Raw genomic sequence first — 24,122 nt, forward strand, 5'->3', positions numbered from 1 at the left:
AGTTTACCTTCAAAGACGCGTTGTTTGATAGAAAATGAAATTAAACTATATTAAAAACAATCGAACATAGGGGTTCACCAACGACACTAGTTTGCCATCTCTAGCACTGAACATAACTGTGTACAGTCGTCGGCCAATCACAGCGACTTTTTCATTTCTCGGTGCCGCAAGCGACATCTGTCGGGTTATGCACGAACTTTTTAATGGTTGCTACGACATATCGGCATCGTTGATATCGATATTATTATTAAATCATAATTTAAATTTTGCCGCTAGGCCGTTGTGATTTAAATTCAGGAATGGATAAGGTGGTTTCTCTGCAGATTTACGTGCTGCTGTCGCTTTCCCTATCCCTTGGTGTTTTAATGTAGCATCGTTACGTGCTTCAAATTTGTATCTTTATTTATATTTTGGGCAACATTTTTTAAGAGTGTAATTAATGAAACAGCTGACAAACGGCTCATCAAAATTAGTACATCTTTAAGGAAATTTTAAAAATTTATAAGGCATTGCCTTGTAGGCAAGCTGTTTCAGAGAAATTCCTGATTTTGTAGCCCTGTACACATTGCTATCTTATCAGCTACACCAACAGACCGATACAATGGTAGAATGCGGACTGTTTATTCGCTAGTATTAATTTATTAATCAACCTCAGCGGTTGCATTCCTAATAAATAAGTTTTACCAGTGAATTAACAAATCATTTTCATCAAATTCCTCTTATGCATAAACTCCATTCAGCATGTAATCGGGTTTTTAATACACCAAAGTCCATTTTAAAAAGTTTTATTTTTCCCTAAGACGTCTCTGGCCGGAGTTTAACTAGTGCATTTGTATTAAGTTTCGTCCTATCGTACAGACTTTTGCAGGTTCGTGAATGATATATGTATTTCCCAGAAATTGATTCAGTTTAAAAGAACGTGGGAAACAACCTGCTAACAGTGCGCTTACACATAATTCTGACGTCATGTGCTTGATATTGATACGGCGAAATGAAGAGAGGAAAGCTCTCACCTGCCTGGATTTTTACAGATAAGATAAATGCATATCTCATTGTTTTAACGACTAGCACACACACATAATGATTGTTTACATACCCGTCTCATAGACTATGCAGTACTCAATAAATGAACCCATTTACGGGCTTAAATATTGTGTTTCATGGTTTCGACGACTTAATTTAATTTTATATTATTATGCCATATATTCACCCAGTATTAATTCATTTTTAGTGTAGATCTAGATAAGGAAAATGAATTTATGGTACTGGAGAATCATCTTAACGCTAATAAGTTTAATTGCGATATGCAGCTACTCAAGAGCCGCTGCAAGAGCCTCCAATGGATCTGTCGGTTTGAACGATTTAGTTGCGTCAAGGTAAGAACATTTATAAACAATTATAGTCGCTTTATTTTTTTTTCGCGGCATTGCAGTACAAATCTGAACGGAACACTTAGTCCGACGTCCCATGAGATTTTTGATGCCACGATTTCTACTACTATTGTATACGGAAGCTCCTCAACAGAGCAGGCTGTGACAACAGGAACCAATAAGTTTCCAGGCGTTGAAGTATCTTCTCAAAAGGGATCCGAACCCGCCGATTGTTCGCAGCGTGAAAAATACAGGATACAGCCCATAGCAAAGGACACGTCACGCTTGCGAAAGTGCTGTCCACATGGAGAAAATTTGGACATATATCGTGAGAACCAAAGCGATTCAATGTGCGACAGCGCCGTGGTGAACTTCGAACCGACTATAATAACTGCCGTTCTGTTTGATAACTGCATCGAGGATCTGGAAATTCCGACTGCTTTGTCCTATGAGATTGGCAATCCATGCAACAGGTATGACCATAGCTAAAATTAGAATGTTATTAATTATTGATCATTAATATAAATAACTTCTTGGAGCCTGTATTACAATTAAGATTTATCCAATATCCGAGAAGATAGATCATCTATCCAGAAGGGTAATTAAATAAGTTTTACTTCAAGTCTAGCTCCCTTCAATATGACGATCAAGAGGATGCCTTCTTCGTGCTGCAGGATGGATCCTTGTTGATCATTGACAAGTTTGGCAACGAATCATATACGGTTGAACAGAATTACTGTCTGGATGTTGATAAGTCGGGAAATCTTTTTGCCTTCACATGCGTTACACAGGTCGAAGAGCAAATTGCATTCGCCAAGGTGAGTAACATGGTTTTAGTTAATAATATACATCAATACTTACCCATAAAGAATTTCCTGTTGAAGGTAATTTTCGTTGCTGTTTTAATGCTAATCTCCATGCCGTGTCTACTGCTGGTCAGCTACCTCCACATGACACTTCGTCTTTTGCGGAATCTGCATGGCCTCTCACTGAGTTTGATGTCCTTGTGCCTGGCCTCTGGATACTTTGTGCACTCAGTCGTGCACATCTACGGAATATCAAATACTGGATTCATTGGCTATGTCATACAGTTCTTCATTTTGAGCTATTTCTTTTGGTATTTATGTATATGCTTTAACGTTCTTCTGAATGTGTGGTATAAGTTGCCTTGCTGCATCCAGCTGACAAAGCTCTGGGCAGCTTTTAACTTCGCGTGCTATTGTATTTTGGCCTTCATCGGACCGGCCACCATCGTGGCCATGACAGTCCAAAAGGGGTTGCCGGGAATGCCGTCATACTTCCTACAGGGTCTTACGGAATCTATACGTGACTCTCAGCGTTACTTCATACCTCCAGTGTCCACCGTGTTGTTCTTAAGCTTCCTGGTAAGTTTATCTTGGCTAAAAACGTAAATAGAACTAATCAGCGTATCGTGTGTGCCCCAGATCAACATCATATCATTCTTCGGTTTCCAACGCATCAACGGATATGCCAAGGCTAACGGCGAAGAGAGTGATCTTTGCCGGAACAATGAGAGGTTCGATCAGCAGAAATACGAAGATGTTAAAAAGGAGTGAGTACAATGGTGGCTTTATCATTCCCCAAATCGAAATAACTTTGATTTCCTGTCAAACAGTGCCAAATGCGTCTGTCTTCTTGGAATAATTATGGTGATAAGTTGGCTTCTCGAAATAGTTACGTTTTACTCAGGCTCAAAATCGAATTACCTGCTACTCTGCGACATGGTGAATGGCCTCCAGGGAGTTTGGGTATTGCTTATTTTTCTTGTTGTGCGCAGGCGCCGCACCATTATTTTACGGTGGTGGTATGACCGGGGCTCACATAATATCGGTGGCACCGAGTTGCAAACACTAAGTAAAAGTAATAGTCCTACATAGCTCTAAGATAATATACACATTTAAATAACGGTTGCCAACGTTTTCGTATGCGATTCGTATACCCAAAAAGGGGGTAGATGAATATGAAATGTTAACGATAAGATGTTCAAGATAAAGATCGCAGAATCCCCTATGTATTCCTAATTTTATGAATTAATTGCTTATTGACGTATGCATAAAAAAGATTACGGCCAGACAACACATAAATATGCATACAAATCGTTTATTTATATTTGTAAATAAATATTAAATGTTTCTTATATGTCTTATATGGTCATATAAAGTTAAATAGTCCATTTATTGTAAGAATTGTTTACCATCTATGCTACTATGCTAATATTCTTAAAGGAAATGTGCAATTATTTTGGGCGATCCAAGCCGAAATGAGCCGTTTTATGTGGATATTGTGTTAGTGAATTGCGAATGTTTTGTTTAAACATGATAGGGATAAATCGGGGTTGCTTACGTTTCCTTTACGTACTGGCGATTCAATCATAAGAATAATTGTGTATTTACATGTTATATGCTACGTATATGGGATCCAACTGGTCAGCCAGAAAGCCGTCCCGTAAATGCATCCGTTGCTTTTCGCCACGACTATTAATAGGCACCACACCTGGAAACCAAATGTTTATCAAAAACACATTTGCAAGCCATTGATACGCTTGATACAATTTTTGGCAACAATACAAACCTGGATCAACAACGACAACAACGCCTACAATTAGCTGATGATCTTCTAATACTGTGTTTGTGACCAAGGGAACCAAGTCCAAAGCTTCCGATTCATTGCCATCCAACTCGACAACTACCACTAACAAATTAGTCCATGTGAAAACGGCGCTGCAAAAAGAAAAGGTTTAATAATGTTTGCCATTGGAAGCAAATGATATTCTTTACTTACCACTCTGCAATTTTTTTGTGGCATCGCATCACGGAATTCTCGATATCAATTGGATGATAGTTCATTCCACGCAAAGAGATCACTTCATCGACTGCTCCGACCACGTACACTGCATCGTGCAATTCTTGATCATTTGGATTTCCTGCACCGCCTATTAGGCTCTGCTCCGAGTTTCCGCCCAACGAAGCATTTGAGAAGTTTAATTGTAGTTGGCTTATGGAATTCAGGGACTCAGTATCACTATCCCGACTAGCCACACTTGGTGTGGTCTCGTCCAGTAACGAGGCTGCTTGTGAGCATTCGGTGCGGCGCAAGAATCCCAAATATCCGGTACGTGCATAAAGCTCAGAAGTAGCCCCAGTCACTAGTTTGGCGTTAAAGTGGTCATTGTAATCAGTTTCGTCTCCATAAATTGTAAAGTATCCGTTTGCATTATGAGGTGCTTGAACCTGAGAAAAAAGATAGTACATTAGATGTGGCCATCAATTATGGATAAGTTTCGATAATGATTACCCAAATTTCACCCAAATGTGAGTCTCCACAGTGACCCTTGGTATCGGGATTAGCAATTATGACCTTCACGCCTGGTAGCAGTTTACCCGATTCGATTACGCACAGAGAATTTGGCGCACCACGCTCCACCAGAGCCACACGATTGTTTCGCAGTGCCCTCATATCCACGTACACCTGGGCACTTTCAGCAGAGCTAGCTCCTTGCACACAAATGGCTGGATTCACCCGACATCCGAATGAGGTCGAGACACAGCGGGTGTTTAGGCCTAGAGCTTGAAACAGCTTACAGAATTGCTGAGTCAACTGCACTCTGGGGCGCTCCTCCGCAACCACAACACACGTTCGTACGCAACGCAAGTCAATGTTTCGCTGCTTCAGAGAAGGTATGGAGTTGCTTAGCGCTTTGGTGCATAGTTCAATTACGCCGTATGAGCAGAAAGTGTCTCGAACACGATGCTGTGAGAGTGTTGACAGCCAAAGGCTGGGATTAGCTTCAACTTCGTAGGGCGCGATAAGTATTGAGTGGTGGCCACTGTAAACGCCTATGAGAGTCCACATAACAAAGCCAAGGCCACAGTAGGGATCCAAACATAACGCAACGTGACGAGAGGGATACAGCTCACAGGCCAATTTTAAACTGGCGCACAGACTAGAGAGAGATCTGTTGGATTGGGAAATACATGTTAGTGGGGAAATGCATTTTCTTTGAAGTCCATAAGTCATTACCGATGCGTTATATTGACACCACTGAGACGTCCACAAGTTGATACACTGAAGTCCAAATAGGCGCTCGAGTCAAAGGAAACGGTGGCAATGCCAGCATATTTGCGTTTTGGATTGTCATCTATATCTAAAATAGGTGGCCATGTTTTCGGGTCAATCGATGTGGCCGCTTCTCGTGATTTTAGTAACTTAATAATTGGTTGAATGGAGAGCACGATGCCGCTCTTTGAGACATCAACAATCATGCGAACAGTAGGTAATGTAGTATTCAAATTTTGCGGATGAGGGGGTCTAATGGTAATTGGTATTGCTCCCAAGTACAAGCATCCGTAGAACGCACACAATAAGTCCAGCCCTGGTGGAAAGATAAGCGCTGAAAAAAAGGGTGGGGTTTAATTTACCACATAATTCTCAGATTCGGATTCGGACTCAGACCCTTACCAACATGATCGCCGGCCTCAATTCTTCCTCTTTCTTGCAACAGCGCCGCTATCTTCTCTGCGCGCTTGTGCAACTCGGAGCATGTTAGAGTTTTGGCAATGGCACCTAAAAGAAAAGACAAGTCCGGAATTTGGCGAAACATTCGTTGGGGGACACAAGCTTACCCTTGGAATTAAGCAGCGTGAAAATTATGTGATCCGGAGAGGTGTTTGCACGCCAACGCAATACGCCCGTTATAAGTTGAGGCTGTGTTCATATGCGAGAATTTAAAGTTCAAAACGCTGCCTTTCTTGGTTCAAAGATTTTACCAACCTTACGCTCACAATCCTCGGCCAATCCAACATCTCTTCCGTGGGCTTCGGCCAGACGATTACCCTGCACTAAATTGCCAACCATCACGGAGGCTGGTCCTACACCCGTGTCTGTAATACCACATCCAGATGATGAGCTTAATTTTGCGGCAGTTTGCACACCTTTTTTTGGTTTTTGGGGATGGTTAGTTAGTAGTAGTCGAATGATTTGTCGATTTTTACAGGGGTTCATTACGAAAATGATTAATTTAAGCAATTATTAGTTATGTTGGCATTGTGTTTTGTCGATATTATACAGTGTCGTTATTTATTGTTTTTGCGGTGAGTGTGGTTGTGGTCATAGAGGTAATCGCAGCATTGTTGTAGTGTTGTTGGTGGTTAAAAATAGAGGAAAGCAATATTTGTATTTTAATAAGTTAACGAAAGCATAGAAAGTCCAACAGAGCCAATTATTAAAACACATACAATTTAATGAAAAGAGCGAGGAACTCACCTTGATGCAACTCCCGTGGCTTTGGCAGATTTGTAACACATGTGTGGGGGCACATCAGCACATTCGCTGGGTGAAGGGATCCCTCCAGGAACCTGCGTCTCGCCTCACACAAGTGTATGCCTCCGAGCGGAGTCTTGGGCAAATGATTGGGGGGCACTAATGCCAGACAATAAATGCCAACTTGATGGATGGAATCGACGGCCTGAAGAACGCGCGACATCCATTGGAAACTCTCCTCCTCAGAGCAATCGGGACGCTGTTCTGCGATAACACACACGCGCTCGTCGCGAAGTACTTTAATACTAAACACGGCTATCCGTCCTCGGTAAATAAAGCGCATTGGTTCTACCGCTAATACTGTGGCAATGATGTCGTCCGCATTATGCTTTCGACCAGTAACCGTCATCAGGCCATCGCGGGAGCCACAAACGAAGACCAAGCCTCCAGGTCCCAGAAATCCAAGAAGTCCCGATCGCACGTAATATTCTTCGCCAATCGGTTTAGAAATCACATTCACCGTGCCATTTCCATCTTTCGGTGATTCGAATTCCTCAATTAAAGGTTGAACTTTGAACGTGGAATTTGTCATGCCATCGAGACCAAAGTAGCTGGCGCTCGTGGAGCCACTGGTAACGCATATTTCGCCAACTTGGTCGGTCTTACAAAGCACCGGAGCTCCTTCGGACCGCACAACTACCATTTGTGCAGCAGGCATAACCTGACCGCAGTCCTGCAGGGTTAGCGACGTGAGTGAATCCTCACTGTCCACTCTCACCACACCATGAGAAAGTGCTGCCATGGACAACACACCGCGTCCTGTGGCAGACGGGCTGAAACCACAGGATCCTCGACCAGGGCGACGAAGAGAAACTGTAAACACTTCAGAGCTGCTTGCACATGGACAGATTGCGTCTGAGCGTAATCCTTTCGCTTGAAAAACACTTAAGAACTGGTCACAAGATGAAAGCGACCAGGGGTTGGCACCATCGGCCACCAATAACATTCGTAATGATGAAAGCGAGATATCCTTATGGTCTTTTGTAGCTAGCAAGCCCCAATGCAAGTCACGACTCTTAACCAAGCAGCAAGAAGCCCGATGTTTGGTAATTAACTGCATCCAGCTGGAGGGGCGCAACTTCATCAAGGCATAGGGTATGAAAATGACGTGCATACCGTTCAGAACTGAAGTCAAAACTGCATGCCATAGTCCAACTTCACGCTTAAAATCCAAAACACAGACAATGGTCTCTCCCTCTGTGTAGTGGCAGGCCATAGTTAGAGCACGGCAATGGTTAATCATGGACACACGCGTAACAGTGACTCCTGGCAAATAGAAATCATTTGTACAACAGTTTAAGATAAAAGCAACTTTTTACCTACCCATAACACTGCCTTCCTTATCAGTCGTATATTCTATATAAGCTGCGGCCGAGTCATCCACTCGTAAATTGCCCACATTAAATTCCTTGGGCGGCTTGGGTAAATGCTCAGTTACAAACCATTGCAACCGGGGCCAACCCTTTAATTTAGCTATTTCACCGGTAGTCGTGGATTTCGGAAGACCTTTTAGGCATGCCTCTGAGGTTAGTGCCACAGTTATGCCGCAAGAGCTTAATAAGAATCCCACCTGCTGGGGTGGTGTATCCGAGCTAGAAAGCGGCAGCTCTATTGGCAGGGGCACCAAGCCCCGAAACATGCAACCGTACCAGGCAGTAATAAAACTGAAAGTGATTCGAAATTAGTTTTGTCTTTTCTATGAACTTGGCGTTTTTACCGACCTTAAAGGATCATTGTTAGGATAAACCAAAGCCACTCGATCGCCCGGCTTGAGGGTTACTTGCTCCGGACCCTTGCTGAATATTTTTGTGGATAAAGCGTATGCAATTTTTTGTGCTCTTGACAGCAGCTTGCCGTAGGTCAAGGTGGTTGTAATTTTCCCATTAGGATCAAGGACCGTAGCCATGGGACTTTTAAAGGAATTTGTGCCATAGCGTTGAAGTGCGCATTCCAATGATCGGGGAAGTCCGGCCGGAATGGACAGTTGCTCGCCCTGTACTGGAGTCATTGTGCTGCCTTCCGGCTTCGGAGCATTTGGGTCCTTGGTGTTGGCAGCAATCTCAAGCTCAATGTCGTTGTCTTCGTAGAACTCGGGCAGAGGTCTTCGCTTTGGTCTCTTAAGAGTGTTAAGGAGTTGTTGAATTTTCGCCGACACCTTCCACTTTCCATTGGCATCTGTTTCGCTCAGTTCATTTTGAGATACGTTCACATATCGTGTAACCCGGTCTGCGGCACGATGGGCGTTGTTGAACTGTGTTATGTCAGGAGCGTTGTCTGAAGAAAGAGGAATAATTAATGCATTACATTTGCAGTTTAACCACACTCAAATATACAATATTGCAGTTAAGTTTATTTGATTGTGCGAGATCCCTTTTTGCACTTTGCACAGGCATTCGTAAACAAGTGCGAGCACTAAACTTTGCTAATCAACTCCATTTGCGCTGGGTCCAGCAGCGGGTCGGATTGTATTGTGTGTTCAATTACTTACAGTGCTTCTGCTTGAACGCTTTGTCAGAAAAGTCATTCTCTCGCTTATATGCAATGGGAGGGGAGTCCGTGTTTGAAGTGTCAGATGTAGGCTGCACAAAATAAACTTTTATTAAATGGGAAAACAAGTAACAACACTTATCTAGTACTAGAATCCGGCATACAACATATCGTTGCTTTGGTTTTGCCTTTGCAATTTTCCTAACAACTAAAAATAGGTACTCACAAGTGGCGGCAAGTTTTGCGGTGGCCGTCTCTCTGGGGCACTATTCGATGATGTGTACTTCTGACTTGGCGCTTGGGTCTGCTTTGCCTCAAGTCTCGTATGCTGCTGTGAGCTCATCGATGATTCACGAACTGGTGGCTTTATAATAGGCTCGGGCGGAAGAATGCTGTTGCTTATATGGTCACGTGGGTAGTTGTACTCCTTGTCGGGGGAAATGGTTTCCTCGGGTATGGACTCGTCATCTGTCGATGAGTCCAGCTCATCATTGCACCCGGGGCTTCGGTTGAGTACAGATGTACGTTTTGAAGGCATGGGGAGGCTGGGTTTTGGTCGACCTTTGAGAGCTGCGAGGGCCTGCTGTACAGCCTCCTGTCGTACCTCTGCGAATGAAAGGAAAACTTCAGTAAATGATCATTGACTTTTAACTCCTATTTACCCGAATGATAGCGTTTCTCATTGTGCGTTACTTTCCGCTGTGTGCGTCGTTGCCGATGCTGACTGTTATTGGTCGATGACAGGGCCTGATTTTGGAATCCACTAGGCTCGCGAGTGTTTTGATATCCGGGATCACCGACTGCACCGCCTTGTGGGCGCATGTTTTCATAGCCGGGAGTCCCACCAACATTTCCACCCTGAGCCGCCGAAGAAGAGTTGGAGGACGACTGGTGATGGTCAATCTTTTTGGAATGTCTTTGCTGTGAGGATGATAGAGACGGTACTTCGGTCACATAGCTATAGCCTTCGCTGGAGACTACAACTCCGTCGTTGTTGATGTTTCCGTGACCGTGGCTGTTGTTGGCATCTTTAACGTTGTAATATGGCGGTGGCGGCGTACTCTTCGCCTTCTCGACTGTCCATGGATGTAGGCAGAGAATGAGCGTTCGGAAAAGGAAATACAAATGGTTTAAAAGCTCACATACCTTCATGCTTTTTAAGGAACGGCTGCAAGAGCTTCGCACGCTTCTTTTCATAGCCCTTCTGCGTGATGTCGCCTTAAAATAAAAACAAAGTATTTGGTTTTTTTAGCAGCTTCGTCTCAGTAAATGAATATAGTGGCGGCGGAGTTTGTTATTTGAGCTTAAATAGCTACACAATTAAACGCACTTACGATTACTTGCCCCCACACTTTTCTTTTAATTGGTGTGTCTGTGTGGGGAGGCTTTTGCAAAAGAAAAGCTAGGAACATGAGTATCTCATAATTTGTATCAATGTGTTTGGCCCTAGACACATGCAACTTAATGATAGATTTATCAATTCAATTTTTAAGGTTTATACACAGGCTAGGCCATCTTTCCACCAAACTTACGAAATTTCATTTTACAAATTTATTTTGAGAACACGGAAAAATGGGTATACCTTCCGACAGCTCCAAATCCAATTCGGCGAGCTTCTCGCGAATGTAGCCGGGTAACGAGGAAGGATGCTCCATGATCGAAAAGTTGGAAGTGGCTTTACAATTTGATTTTCCTTTTCCCTTTAACTTTTAGTTGGGCGCAGTTTACACACACACTCATACACGGCCGAGCTGAGACACCGCTGCTTTCCCACTTCGCTCTCAAAAATCGATCGATTCGCCACTCATGTTAATTCACATTTTGCCGACGCAAACCAATAGACCGACAGCTCCCGCAGTCCCTAATAGGATCAATATTTATATATTTATCAAACACCTATCACGAATTTGCACAAGGAAAGTAAACAAAGAAAAAGTAGCAGTACAAATCGATTTTATGATGTGCTTAGCGAAAATTCTGATAACTGTCTCGGCGCAAGGACGCATTGCGCTGATATCGATAGCCCAGCCGTAGTCGATTGCACTGTCATCGATAGTCGGTCATCTGTTGTGCGTGAGATATTTAAACTGTGGAGCGTTGAAAATAAACGATTTTAATTTTTCAAATATCTGAAGACTGGGTAGGAATAATCCGTATCCGATAGTCATTGGAAGCAATTTGATAACAAGGCTAGTAAATTAAACATACTCGGTTTTATAAAAAATTATTTAATTGTATTTACTCGTAATGCAAAAACAGTTTACAATAACATAAATCTGCAAATTTAAGAGACATTTTGAGGTTTACAAATTTTTCTCGTCGCATCCGTTATAATTATTGTTTATGGGGAGGGTAGGCGCTTTCAAAAGGTCGAATTGCTGCTAGGTTGTGTCAAATATTTATTTAAAGGATCATGATCATTATTGAAAAAAATATAACCCAAGTAGTTCGTAATAATTTGCGAGCTGCTTAAAGCATACAAAGTGTACTGCATTGTGATCTTCCATGCCATGCTCAGACGTATGTATGATTTCCAATGTGGTATATGCATCATATATATTGGTGTGTATAGATAGAATTAGTAATTTCATATTCTTTAAGTTGTTGCTTCTTGTTATGTATATAAAGGGCGGGTATGTGGCAGACAAACATTTCGGCTAGCAACGCGCTCCACGCCACAGGCCTACTCTTGTCATCTTTTAGCGGAATTCGGGCGCATCATCCTGTGTAATATCGCCGTACTTCCAGATGGCCAAATGCGCCGCAAGTGCTGCCTCCTGGGCGACTCTGTACTGGTCAACAAGGTCCTTGAGCTTGCGCTCACGACGCTTTTCGGCCAGTACCAGGCCCTCTGCGACAAGTTGCTTTCCAAAGTCGACCTTGGTGGTTGGATCATGTAGCGTGGCCAGGTTTGGCGACCCAACCACCTTTAACTCCACGTTGAGTTGAACCTTGTGGTTCAAGACGTCCTCGGAGAAGGCACGCAGAGCCTCTTCTTTGTCTTCGTTGTCTGTTGGCAGGGCGACTAAGGCCAGCGCGTACTCAGTGGCGTACGGTTTCTCGCTGCTGAAGGCTGGGGGCAATGCGGCCAAGCGGCTAGTTGGCAGAGTCTGAAAAATAAGAAAATATATCAGACTATCTAAAGAATTTCAATTGAAAATTATTTGTGTGGCTAGTGTGGGTGTGTTGCTACTCGAGGACATTTGTGAAAGCATGAGTTGGACGCCCCCAGTTACTCTGCGCTCCCTCCTCACACGTAAGTAAATCTGCTTCTATTGACGTTGGTTGCCCCAAAAAATATGGGGCGTCCTCTGTACGTTCGAAGGCAATACCATACAGTTCGGACAGAACACATTTGTCGCAGCTGAAGGGTTTGGGCTACGCCCTCATGCTATACATGGCAGTGACACGAGAAGCATATATTTGGTATAGCAAGCTTATGACTCATGCGTTTCACTTCAAGCCGGAAACGGATCTAAGGAGCTTGCGGAATTTACTACGACTACATCTCTTGTATACACTTACTTCTTTGTTGCCATAATCAATGTACAGGACGGTGGCGTTGTTGCCTTGGATTCGCTCCACCTTGGCGCGGTACCATTGATTATCAAGAGTAAACTGGGCGGCTACGAGGTCGCCGCGCTTGGGCGTGTATGATCCAGCGATGGGAGGATTGGACTGGAAGTCGGCGTGAAGCTTGCTCATTAGAGTTTCCAGCTTAGATCCGCTCTCCACAGACTGCGCAAAGAATGTCAGATTTTCGGTAATCTCAGTGACAATCACGTTTTCGTAGTTGACTTTGCGCTCCACTACCACCTTGTCCTCCTTCTCCTCCTCGACAACAGTTTTCTCCTCAGGCACTTGTTCTACATAGTTGGCCCAAATGTTCTTCTTGGCGGCCTTGGCACGGTCTTCAGCACTCTTCAATACGCGGAAGTACTCAGACTTCTCGGCGCTGAAGTGGACTTCCGCTAAACCTTCTTCCACAAGGGCCACCGACAGATTGGCACCGGTGTCCGTCCATAGCCAACCAATCACTGAAGATCCAGCCTTGTCCGTGGTATCGATATGCACAGAGACATCGCGTTGTAAGACACGTTCCCGCGTAAAGGTCAGGGCCTCGTCGCCAAACGGTTCCCCTTCTTGGGCAGGTACTCCATTTAGCGCCGGTCGGGAAGACCGCGGACACGAAATGCCAGCCAAAAGGAATGTGACCAGGCAGCTGTCCTTTGGCACAAACAGACGGAGGCGCGATCCGCTGGCGACAAATTCAACAATGGCTTCAGATCTCAGGGCACGCTGCCATGAAGGCAAGTATTGGACCTTAATTCGGGAATGGTCAACAGTCAGATCGTTTACGCGCAGCGTGGCATTGTCTTTCTTTGCGTGCAAGCCCTTCAGACCCTTAATAGCTTGCTGTTCGGCAGCAATGAGTTGATCATAAGCGGAAGATCTCTGATCGTCGTCTTGGCGGTAGCGCACACAGGTTGCCAAGCCCTTGGCCACCATAGCCTCGGCCACATTCTGACCGCCAATCAACACAGTGTAGCAGTACTTCTCAGGGAAGTTCTCGCGAGGCGGTGAGATGTAATCCAGATTGCACTGAACCTTCTTGTTAATAAGCTTCTTGCGCAGAAACTCGCGGGCATCGAACATGTGCGGAATCTCATAGAGTGGCCGGTAGTTCTTTCCGCGAGGCGGGGCCTTAACTATTTCCTCACCGTCGGTTCCAACCACTGCCCTTTGGTCTCGCGGTGGCCTTATCGATGAAAAGAATACCTTCTTCACCTGACCGTTCGGAAGTCTTACGTTGACAGCGTCTCCGTTGAAGACCTCAACGACGGTGCCGGTAAAGTCCTTTTCCTTCGAGTTGAAAGCAGGTGTTTTTGCTTGATAGTCTTGCCATTGGCGGATGCGTTTCTCCTTGGCAATGCGCTCGGCAGCACGCAGTTTATCGGCGCCTGCAAAGAAAAGAAATGTATTAGTTAAGTTAAAATTCAAATTAATTTATGACTAATTGTAGAATATGCAGTGTCGACGGGGTGAAATGAACGCAACAACCATTAATATATGTCGCAGCATTCTTGGAGTCCGTCTTTAATTTAGCAACCGATTGCAAACAGTGAACAGCACAACAAAAGGTAAGTTACCAATTCGGTGCTGTGCTGTGCAAACGAGTTGCGGGCTTAGTTTGACTTACATTATTTCAAACTCACCCGTCTTCATAACTGCCATTGACCAGTCCACACACTTGGCAAGACCCTCGCGCAGAAGCGACTCCGCAATGTTGCCTTTCGGGTACAAAATTGAACCAATGAAGTTCGAGTTGTTTACCGATTCCAGCCGGATTTCCACATCGCGCTGCAGCAGGCGAGTCTCCACATAGTACCGAGCTTCGTCCGCAAAAGGCACCTTCACACTAAGGTCGGGCTTGCCGTCAGCATCCAACTTAACACCAGGGCACCGAATGCCCGAAATCATCAGCGTGATGTAGTGGAAGTCGGGTAGCAGGAATGCACGAACGGTAGAACCATCACGAACGTGCTCGATGATGGCCTTGACGGGCTTTCCTCCGTAGATGTCCACCAAATGGGCGGGATTCTCGTGAGCCCACTTGATGTTGCGAACCTTTTCGGCAGGACTCGTGTTGGACGCCCACTTGCCGCGGCCAGCAGCTCGTGCCTGGTCCTCCAACTCGATCAAGGTTTGCTGTTCAGCGGTCGGTCGACCCTCGCGACGTACCGACACCAAACCCTCTCGCACAATCGACTCTACTACATTTTCGCCAGACTCCTTGTCCTTGCCGATCCAAACGAAGCCGTACTCCCGATTTGAGTTGGCGGGTTTGTCAAACGTGAAGGTCACTTCAACGCCGATCAACTTCTTGCGCAGGAACTCACGCGACTCCCAGGCCCAGGGCTCGTCCTTAGTCTCGTCACCGCCAGCGCCAGGACGGCGGGCCAACTTGGGGGCCAGAACATGGGAGAAGGTAATTTGTTTCTCCGGAGGCGGCGCACCCTTGGTTGCTCGGATGACCACAGTGTCGCCGGAGAGAACCTGCAAAGTGCGAGAGGTTATCAATCTGTTGTAGAGTGAGGTTAAAAGAAAATGCACGTGTGGATTGGCTAGAGATGGTACAATAGCAATGTGTAACTATCGCCTCTACTAATAGCACTATCGATTTCTAAGCGCAAAATATATAAAAATTTACGTTAAAATAAAAAAAAAAAATAAATAAATAAATAAATAAAAATGTTTAAAAGCGAAGGCTATCCATATAATTAAATAAAGACACATGCCGGTTACTACATATAATATAGAATAGCGCCTGCGCTACATTGTATAGGAACGGGATGCATAGATATGTAGACACCGGTCATCCGATTTGTTCAGATAGACAAATGGAATTTGGTAGATATGCAATACTCAAAGAGGCCTACATCCAAACCGGTTTAGGGATCTGTTGCTGCCAGCATACCTGCGAGCGGGCGTGGACAATGCTTGGATTTAAAAATGTATAAAAGGCGGGGCGCGGGGATTTGTAAATAATGCACTATTTATGTTACAATTTCACCAACAGCAAAACAATTGAGGCGCAGGTGTAGGGCGTCGGCTTTTACCTACGAAAGATCAACAGGTTTTTTGGGGGGCGCCAAAGCCACGGCAAGTACATTCTTAGGCTGAGAGTTTGTACCTAGGCTGCCAACGTCAGCAAGCCGGATTCTGCCAAGACTTTGCAGTCATTTTCCGGCAATTGATAATTGTTATCACAGCCAAACAGGCGGACAAAAGTCCACCGAGCTGACTGAAAATGGCTACTGAACCAGGCCAGACGGCAACCAAAATGCACAGCAATTTAAAAAGAGGCAGAGTTGCGGTTGTCCCAAACAAATTACATTCATAAATAAGAGCAGAGGCCTCAAGATGTCTTTTGGAAGGCGTCTGTAGCGATGAGGTTAGAGACGAACGCCGTTCGCGCACTAGCAAGTCTCGACAGTCCTATTAATGAGTTAAAGGCAGGAATAGGAAGGACGAAATGCCGGCGCATAATCCTGATGACGTGCCATGGGCACAAAGTACACCACCCCCCCTCCCCGAGGCCCAAGTCCGAACAACACAGGCCAAGACACCGTACCGCGCCGAAGAAAATCTGCCAGCTTGGCACCTTCGATAACTTTCATTTCTTCGGACGAGCGTGTGCAACGTGTCACACACACGCACCGAGTCTATACGCGCGTCTCTTTCGCACTTGACAAAGTTGCACTCGGCTGCCTGACGGGCCGCCGCGTTTGCCACGCTAATGAAAGATAATACATTTCACTTTCCAATGTCCAAGGGGGCAGCTGCCCACTGGGCCCCACAGAGCTTGTGACCACAAAGTACTTACTTGCTTTACAATGCCGGATAAAGACTTGGCTGGGGCTGGCGGCGCCCCGTCTTTCGCTGCTCCGGCAGCTGTCGCACTGTTTGCGGTTGCCATTTTCTCGTTCGAATGCGGGTGAGGTTACTAGCAGAGGGCCGTTGCACTAGGCTTCAATAGCGGATTAGTTTGCGTTAATTTCGGGATCCACACCGTTCCAACCTAATTAACTTTTTTCAGCAGAAGATTTTTTGACCAGAAGCTAGAGCTGGCAAAACAGCGATGTAAATGTCGGATATCGATATCTTCGTTATGTACGATACATCGATTTTTATTTCAACATCGATAACCATATCAACATCGTGCGTTGGCGTTGCCATACTTTTCGTGGAAATTGGTTGTTTTTTCGCGCACCATCTTAAGACTTTCTGGGGAAAGCGGGAAACTCCGGAAAACTCATCCTTCTTTTTACTCTAACTGTAACCACCCCTAGCGGCGCAGCCAAAAATGTTTGCTTATCGCGATATTTGCGCGTCATCGTTTGAATTGTCCCATCACTAACAGCAACAAATATCAACAATGAGCCGGCCAAACAAATTGTTCGGCGACAAAGCCTTCGAGCTGCTGAAGGAATTGGAAAGATCTTCGCAAACCATTCCCGCCTTCGACGACGACGGCGTGCGCCAGGTGCTCGAGGAGATCAAGGCCATCTTCGAGGAGAACGTGGCGCAAGCCTCCACTTACAACGCCTCGGGGGATCGGAGTCTGTGGCCACTGCTAAACTACAGGCACGCGGCCCTGCAGCGAAACAAGCGGTGTCTGCTGGCCTACCTCTACGAGCGCGCCAAGCGTATCAAGGCCTTGCGCTGGGAGTTTGGCCCCATTATTCCCGGAGACATCAAGCAGGCCCTGTGCGAGCCGGAGGTGCAGTTCTTTAACAACTACTCCAAGTCCCTGGCGGCGTACATGTGCAGCGCCGGCTACAGTCAAGGACAGGGCATTGATCTGACCAACCACCTGCGTCCTCCCAAGTCCCTGTACATAGAAGTGCGCTGCATGGAGGACTACGGAAAATTCGAGCTGGAGGACGGAGAGGTGATACACCTGAAGAAAAACAGCCAGCATTACTTGCCACGAGCACAGGTGGAGTCCCTTGTGCGACAGGGCATTCTGCAGCACCTAGCTTAGGTAGATACGCATAAATATACATAGTAATAAACAAATTAAAAATTTCTCATATGCTTGTTCTTGTTACGGAGATAGAATATCGATATATTACTGGCGCAATATCGATACTGAATAATCGATTGGCTGGCAAACAGCTGTTCGCCGGCTCATTACGTGATTTCTTGTTTTGTAAAAATTACAAAAGTTCAGTGAAAATGAATCAAGCCGATGTAACCAAGCTGATGTCGCAGCTGCGTATCGCAGTTAGGCCGAATAAACGTAACTTAAGGAACCCGGACGGTCCGGAAGGGCGACTGCTGAAGCTGCGCAAGACCGTCACGGCGTTGGTGAAACACGAGCGCATTGAACTCTTCTACAATCGAGCGGATGAGGCTCGTGGATACGCAGAGCTGGTGAGCCCAAGTCCACTTAAGGTTTCGCCCTATATCCCATTCCTCATTTTCCTCTTGCCTGTGCCTTGCAGCTCATCTCGAATGCCATACGGTACGGGGACCGACACAAAGCCACCATGGAACTGGCTGATTATTGGCTGCTGGAGAAACAGCTTGTGCACAAGCTCTTCAAAGTACTAGTGCCGCGCTATGAAAACCACAATTTGTCCTACACTCGCATGTACAAGGCCCCCAGAGATTATCCTGGCATTTACTACAGACAGTCCGTGCTAGAGCTCAGGGGCAATCCGTACCCCACGCTCGCGACGGATCACTCACAGAATAGGAATCTGCTGCACAATGTACTCCTCGACGAGGCAAGAAAAGAGTTCAGGCGTAACAAACTGGCCGATTTGGTCAACAGCAGTCAATAGTCTGCGCTCGTCGCCTTAAATACATTTAAGACTTAAAACCCGTTTGATTATAAATGTTTGTATAGACCAAAATCGAATGGCCAATATTAGTTTACTTTATTCAGTCTCAGTCTAGGTGCAAATATTATCCTTAGTCACTCTAAAGCCGATCTTCACGATCGCTACAGTTTGCTAACGTTGCAATGGCTTAGGTAGTCCGATTTCCAATCTGTTGCACAAGAAAAAATGTTGTATTGCTTAGCATTTGGGGCTACATTTAGTGGCATGTAACTCACCCTTTCCCGTGAGGCAAATGTCTCGCAACATTTCACAGTGGCTGTAGAAGAATTGGTGCTCGTTTGTGGCAGTTGCACAGATGGGAAGAAATGGATCACAGGTGGCAATAGCCTTGCAGGCCGAGCCGCTGTCAATCACTGGCATGGACGCCGACAGTGTGAGGGACAACAGAATGTCCCAGATTAAGAACCAAAGCATCTTGTGTGATATATCAATCGGCTGCTTATAGTGATTGTACCATAGCTGGCAGGGACAGGTTAAGGAGCGGCTCTTGCTTCTGTTGTTAATCGCGTGGAGTTTGATAAGAATTTGGAATATATGCATATAGGTAGGTATGCTCTATATACTCTTGTCGTTATTCCTCAATTTCTATGTGGTGTGTGTACTGTCTTCTCTGTCACGGATTGTACGGAGCCAAAGTTGCTGCCGACTCGAACGGCTATCCAACAACTGATAACCACTGGGGGACGGGACCTATGCGCTGGTGCATGCTAATTCTCTGTATGTTCCTGAACCCCAAGGGTTGTCATGGAAACGGGCACAGAACACTGGCTCTGGTTTGGCTAAAGAATCAATGATAACTTCTACTTTCCACCGGGTCACCGGGAGCTTTTGTTCCGATTCGATATGAATGGGGTTGCTCAACTGACTGGAACACCGAGCACCGGCTTTGTTCGTTCACATTTACGTTCAGTTCAAGCGGTCCAGATTCGTCGATATGCTGTTTGCAGCTTGCGGAAAACTGTGGATTCGCCTAAGCATTCAGGTGACTGTTTTATGACTCATCCGACTGGCCTTAACTGAACGTAAAATCCCTGAAGCTAGCTTATTAAGAGCGAAAAATACCGCAAAAATGTGTGAAATTCTTAAATCCCGCGATATAATATTATTATTTTATTTTATTTTGGCTTTTTATGACAATAAAATACCTAATTATAGTTGCTGGCTGGACTAAACATACATATACATACATTTGTGCCTAACCTAATAGGGTCGGTGAAGCTTCTTTCTTCCGGTTCCAAAAAAAAACATGTTTTATACCCTAATCCACTTCTAGTGTCTACTAATTTAATGTTCCTGTTGTATGTTGTATGTTGTAATATGTATGTATGTATGTAGGTCAAGTGAATACAAAAATCTGTAAAGGCTTGTAGTCTTAAATAATGAGTTTTTAATTATTTAGTTAGTTTCGAACTGCATGCTAACAATGCCAAGCCATTCTACATAATTGTATAGATTTTTTTCCCCTTCTCATAAAGCAGTGGCAGGCAACGTCATCAATTTGCTTGTTTAAGGTGCGGTTGCAGAAGAGAGCGACTGCCAGTCTGCCAAACCGACAGTCCAAACCAGAGCATGTGGGGCTCAGGCTCGGGTCAGGTCACTTAATTACATTTGCATTATTAAATTTTATGACAGCTGTTTGACTCAACAACGCCTACATACTGACCCCAGGTTGTTGGTTGTAACGACGCCTCGCAGTTTGCAGTACAAATGAAGCAGGGGGCAGTCGGACACGGCACAGTACCCATTGTCCTTATTGCACGGCGTACAATGTTACGCTTTATTTGTCACCTATTGCCAGTCCACCATTCCACCATCAGTCCTTGTTGATGGAGCAGAAGTGGTAAAAATCGTATAGCTACTGAACAAGGCCAAGTGATTGTTTGTTACAACAGGTGATTGATTGGATTGGTAATGGGAAATCAGTCCAGGCGTCTTGGACAAGTCCATATAATTATAGCTTATTCTACGAAAGAATGTTAACCGTAACATATAGGGTTACAGCAAGTTTGCGGATACTCCACCGAGTGTTGGCGGCATCGGTGGACCAGCAGAAGAGCATTGGCCCACCCATCGACCGCAAATTGCATGTAACTTTGGGTGGGGCTGGGGCTGGCATTACGCCATTATGGAGTCGCGTCACTAAATTGAGCAAGAGACCTGCTTCAGGGCCAAAATTGGCAGAGGGCAGAGGCCAGAGGACAGAGGGGAGCGTTGTCCAGCAATTATCCAACTAAGTAGGAAACTGCGAGAGAACAAGACGTGTGACATTAACAGTGGCCTTAGAGATTGCTTCAAAAACGTCTCTTTGATTTATCCGACTTGGGATAAATTATTGGACGGAGAAGTGTGTTTATTTTTTCCTATATTATTGCCACCTACAGGCACGGCACGGGCACGGGCACGGGCACGGGAGAGGAGCGAGCTAGGCAACGCAGCATTCAGGATAAAAATAGAATGTTAAATATTTATATGTAGAACATGCGCAGCTCATTGATAAAAGTCCTGGCGCTGCTGCGCACTCTCTCAGTTCGAGATGTAAGAGAAGGGAGCATAGAATCCTGTAGGATACTATACATGCCGTGGCCTTTTATGCTGATGTCCTTATATCTTTCCGTTCAGTTTCGAAGAGTCGTGCAACGAGAGCAGTTGATACAGTCCGACGACAACAGTTTTTTCTACCCCGTGTCTGAGTCTGGAGTTGTTTTGTGTGTATAACTAACGGTTGGTCCCCACTTAGATCGGTTCCGTGCCAGCGAAATATATATATATTTTTACAAATCTGTGAGCAGAAACTATGTGCTAAACTTGATTTTTAACCAGTGCCCCAAAGTCTGCCCCGAAATGGAGAGCATATGTATTCATATCTCCTGTGCAAATATAATATATGCTGTATGTGGCAATAATCGGGCAGGGCAATTGCGTTGCCTTTTTTCTCACGGATACGAGACGGAACACAGAGGGGGGCTCTCCTCCCGATTTACGGATACATATTAGTTATAAGTAGTTTTAAGTTGAAGCGAAACTCATTTTCTCCGCTTCTATGCAGTGGAATGTATCTACCATCTTTTCCGTGTTAAGGTATAGGTTGGTTTTCTCTTTTCCCTCTTCGCAGTGGGTAGCAGCAAAAGTCACACCATGAGACATAATTACAACGCGCTTCTGCTGGCAACGTTTGTGACATGGTCGGGGGTGTTGTGCAGCTCGGCTTGGGGAACCACAGAGGGCCAAGAGACTCCGCTTGCGCTCCCCGTGGCAGAGCAGACCCAGCCCACTACGGCAATTCAAGGAGAAGTTTGGGAGGAAGATGACCACGAAGTCCTAATAAGGAACGAGCGCGGCACCAAGAGCGATGGTGAGTCGACGGATTGTGGATTTACGAAGGGTGCCTTCTGTGAACCAGTCTGTTGAATTCGTCCCAGCGTGACTACAATAACTTTGGGTCCTTCCATCCTTAAAGGTTTGTCCTGCCGATATGGCAAGAATCCGTGGACTGAATGCGATACAAAAACGAACACTCGCTCGCGAACCTTGACACTGAAGAAGGGAGATCCGGCTTGCGACCAAACACGCACCATTCAGAAGAAATGCAAAAAAGGTAATAGAGGGCCAAGGGGCCTACCTCCGACATAGAGTACTTACTGCTTTGCCCCACAGCATGCCGATACGAGAAGGGATCCTGGTCGGAGTGCGCAACGGGACAGATGACTCGGGCTGACAAGTTGAAAACGAGCAGTGATCCCTCCTGTGAAGCAACGCGCGTGATCAAGAAGAACTGCAAGCCTGGCAAGTCCAAGGATAAGAGTGCCAAAGAGCAGCGCAAGAACAAGGATAAAGGTCAGTTGGCAAGCTCCGAATTTTAGGCTACACAGACCAAGTCATTGCTGCATTCGGGAGAACTTTCAATATGTGAATAAATTACTCAAAATATCATGGCTAAAGATAGACTAATTTAAAGTTATCCGCCGTTATTCAATTACTCTCACCACAATGATTTCTCCGTTCTCTGTTTCTTGTTATTTCCATGCAGCCGCTCGCAAAGGACGTGTTTAATTGATTTCGAAAATCAATAATAAATTTCGAAAATCGATCATTTCAAATGCCCCATAGCCCCGTTGGTTTGCGTCTCTCACATGTGAGGCGAATACTTTAAGTTGAACCTGCCCAGTTTTTAATATATTTGTAACAATGAGAAACAGAATTGCGATTTGCGATGGCACCAATTGCCATGCCATGTCTGCTATGTATACCCGAAAGGCATGGGCATATTGATTAAATGTTGTAGTTTGGTTCTCAGCAAACGATACACTTACACTTAATATTTAACGACAGTACGTTCAATTGTAAAACATAATAGCAACTTTGCGGAATTTAACGTATTTATGCAACGCAGAATAAAGGATATTCATACAATACCATTACCATTACCACTACCACTACCACTACCATACCTACATAAATACCTAATAATTTAGTTTATTCAAGAAACGGGAACGAAAACAAATACATAAATCCAACATCCCAGTCTTAATAGAGCATTCTCTGAAATTACAAAAACTGGAGGGGCAGTTGCCTTATCGGAATCAATATCAATTCTTAAACGCAGCCTCCATTCGAGTGACTGTTCAAGCCCTTTCCATATATTTAGAGTTGTTCTTCATTGAATTTTACATAATAATAACCGTAAACCGTAAATCTAAAAAATAAAACCAAACATTTAATCTGATTATTGATGTGACATTTTGGCAAGTATCAGCTTCTGTATCAGATCTCAAGTAAAAACAGAACGGTATCAAATTTGTCATTCGCAGATAATAAATTTAACACTTAGTGTAAATATTGTAAAAATAAAAACAAGAATAAAAAGTAAAACCTACTATAGAAGGATGGAACACGAGGGAGTGGACATTGTAGGCGATTGGCATTTTAAAGTAGTTTACAGCTCACTTTCACTGAATACTGAATAATTAAAGTAAACCACATTTGGGAACGGGATACCAGCTCCCCGGAAACTCCATTAAATTAATATACAGTCGAAGTACCGACACACACATACATACATATTCTGATCAAAAATTGTACCATCTCAAAGACATGGTTTATCTTTTTAATAAACACATATAAACTTAGAACGTTACTACGACTTGATGTAATTGTCTGTAAGCAGTTTTACAACCATACCCATACCCATATCCATATCCATACCCATACCGATACCATTCACATTCACACTCACATTTACACTCACGGCATGCTCTATTCATAAACACATCATCGTTAGGGGCAGAATTCGGCGAATCTCTTTGTTCCACAAGGAATCTGAGCACATGAGCAACTGCCCCGAAGTAAAGTGAAATTTGTTTACATACGTATACATGCAGACGCATACAATATAAGAAAAAGAAGTAACTGAACTTTAATAAATACAAATATTATGGAATAACCACTTGAATAATTACTCAAACGCATTTCGCTGAGCGGAAGTAATGAGCCTTGCTGGGGGCTCGTTTGAAGG

General features: G+C 44.7%; 7 protein-coding genes across 14 annotated transcripts; 4 read left to right on the forward strand and 3 right to left on the reverse strand.

The window, feature by feature from the left end:
- Positions 1-621: 621 nt before the first annotated feature.
- mthl14 (methuselah-like 14) lies at positions 622-3,557 on the forward strand. Of its 6 annotated transcripts, none has more exons than XM_020945919.2 (7): positions 622-868; positions 1,232-1,376; positions 1,433-1,843; positions 1,999-2,188; positions 2,255-2,755; positions 2,816-2,943; positions 3,007-3,557. In XM_020945919.2, the coding sequence occupies exons 2-7, from the start codon at positions 1,252-1,254 to the stop codon at positions 3,266-3,268; spliced, it is 1,617 nt and encodes a 538-aa protein (XP_020801578.2). In that variant the 5' UTR covers positions 622-868; positions 1,232-1,251; the 3' UTR covers positions 3,269-3,557. The 6 variants fall into 6 exon arrangements, with proteins under 6 accessions (XP_020801578.2, XP_086682021.1, XP_086682022.1 ...); XM_086825895.1 differs by having other exon boundaries at positions 630-868; positions 942-1,376; XM_086825896.1 differs by having other exon boundaries at positions 630-868; positions 1,237-1,376.
- On the reverse strand, positions 3,476-11,242 carry DIP2 (disco-interacting protein 2). 3 transcript variants are annotated; one of them, XM_020945918.2, is made up of 16 exons: positions 10,780-11,242; positions 10,344-10,415; positions 9,860-10,273; positions 9,424-9,803; positions 9,199-9,289; positions 8,432-8,984; positions 8,034-8,374; positions 6,654-7,976; positions 6,162-6,271; positions 6,014-6,095; positions 5,850-5,954; positions 5,412-5,781; positions 4,686-5,346; positions 4,173-4,621; positions 3,963-4,111; positions 3,476-3,884 (listed from the first exon to the last, which is right to left on the reverse strand). In XM_020945918.2, exons 1-16 carry the CDS (start codon positions 10,850-10,852, stop codon positions 3,781-3,783), a joined length of 5,277 nt encoding a protein of 1,758 aa, XP_020801577.2. In that variant the 5' UTR covers positions 10,853-11,242; the 3' UTR covers positions 3,476-3,780. The 3 variants fall into 3 exon arrangements, with proteins under 3 accessions (XP_020801577.2, XP_086682019.1, XP_086682020.1); XM_086825893.1 differs by having other exon boundaries at positions 6,162-6,322; XM_086825894.1 differs by lacking the exon at positions 10,780-11,242 and adding an exon at positions 10,532-10,663 and having other exon boundaries at positions 6,162-6,322.
- Positions 11,243-11,409: 167 nt separating this feature from the next.
- On the reverse strand, positions 11,410-16,898 carry Tudor-SN (Staphylococcal nuclease domain-containing protein 1). The gene is made up of 4 exons (XM_020945980.2): positions 16,585-16,898; positions 14,414-15,254; positions 12,723-14,158; positions 11,410-12,307 (listed from the first exon to the last, which is right to left on the reverse strand). The coding sequence occupies exons 1-4, from the start codon at positions 16,675-16,677 to the stop codon at positions 11,897-11,899; spliced, it is 2,781 nt and encodes a 926-aa protein (XP_020801639.1). The 5' UTR covers positions 16,678-16,898; the 3' UTR covers positions 11,410-11,896.
- A 221-nt stretch (positions 16,899-17,119) lies between these two features.
- On the forward strand, positions 17,120-18,622 carry LOC110178756 (DNA replication complex GINS protein PSF1-like). Its single transcript, XM_086825907.1, has 3 exons — positions 17,120-17,745; positions 17,821-18,137; positions 18,209-18,622. Exon 1 carries the CDS (start codon positions 17,137-17,139, stop codon positions 17,743-17,745), a length of 609 nt encoding a protein of 202 aa, XP_086682033.1. The 5' UTR covers positions 17,120-17,136; the 3' UTR covers positions 17,821-18,137; positions 18,209-18,622.
- mRpL17 (mitochondrial ribosomal protein L17) lies at positions 17,836-18,622 on the forward strand. Its single transcript, XM_020945990.2, has 2 exons — positions 17,836-18,137; positions 18,209-18,622. Exons 1-2 carry the CDS (start codon positions 17,940-17,942, stop codon positions 18,548-18,550), a joined length of 540 nt encoding a protein of 179 aa, XP_020801649.1. The 5' UTR covers positions 17,836-17,939; the 3' UTR covers positions 18,551-18,622.
- LOC110178721 (uncharacterized) lies at positions 18,596-21,034 on the reverse strand. The gene is made up of 2 exons (XM_020945926.2): positions 18,826-21,034; positions 18,596-18,758 (listed from the first exon to the last, which is right to left on the reverse strand). The coding sequence occupies exons 1-2, from the start codon at positions 19,148-19,150 to the stop codon at positions 18,712-18,714; spliced, it is 372 nt and encodes a 123-aa protein (XP_020801585.2). The 5' UTR covers positions 19,151-21,034; the 3' UTR covers positions 18,596-18,711.
- Positions 21,035-21,125: 91 nt separating this feature from the next.
- miple1 (midkine and pleiotrophin 1) lies at positions 21,126-24,050 on the forward strand. Its single transcript, XM_020945969.2, has 5 exons — positions 21,126-21,331; positions 21,723-21,962; positions 22,068-22,205; positions 22,265-22,444; positions 22,638-24,050. Exons 2-5 carry the CDS (start codon positions 21,746-21,748, stop codon positions 22,658-22,660), a joined length of 558 nt encoding a protein of 185 aa, XP_020801628.1. The 5' UTR covers positions 21,126-21,331; positions 21,723-21,745; the 3' UTR covers positions 22,661-24,050.
- The last annotated feature ends 72 nt before the right edge of the window (positions 24,051-24,122 follow it).

Source organism: Drosophila serrata, unplaced genomic scaffold, assembly GCF_035046125.1.
Source record: "Drosophila serrata isolate PLE 108 unplaced genomic scaffold, ASM3504612v1 contig_116, whole genome shotgun sequence".
Classification (NCBI taxonomy): domain Eukaryota; kingdom Metazoa; phylum Arthropoda; class Insecta; order Diptera; family Drosophilidae; genus Drosophila; species Drosophila serrata.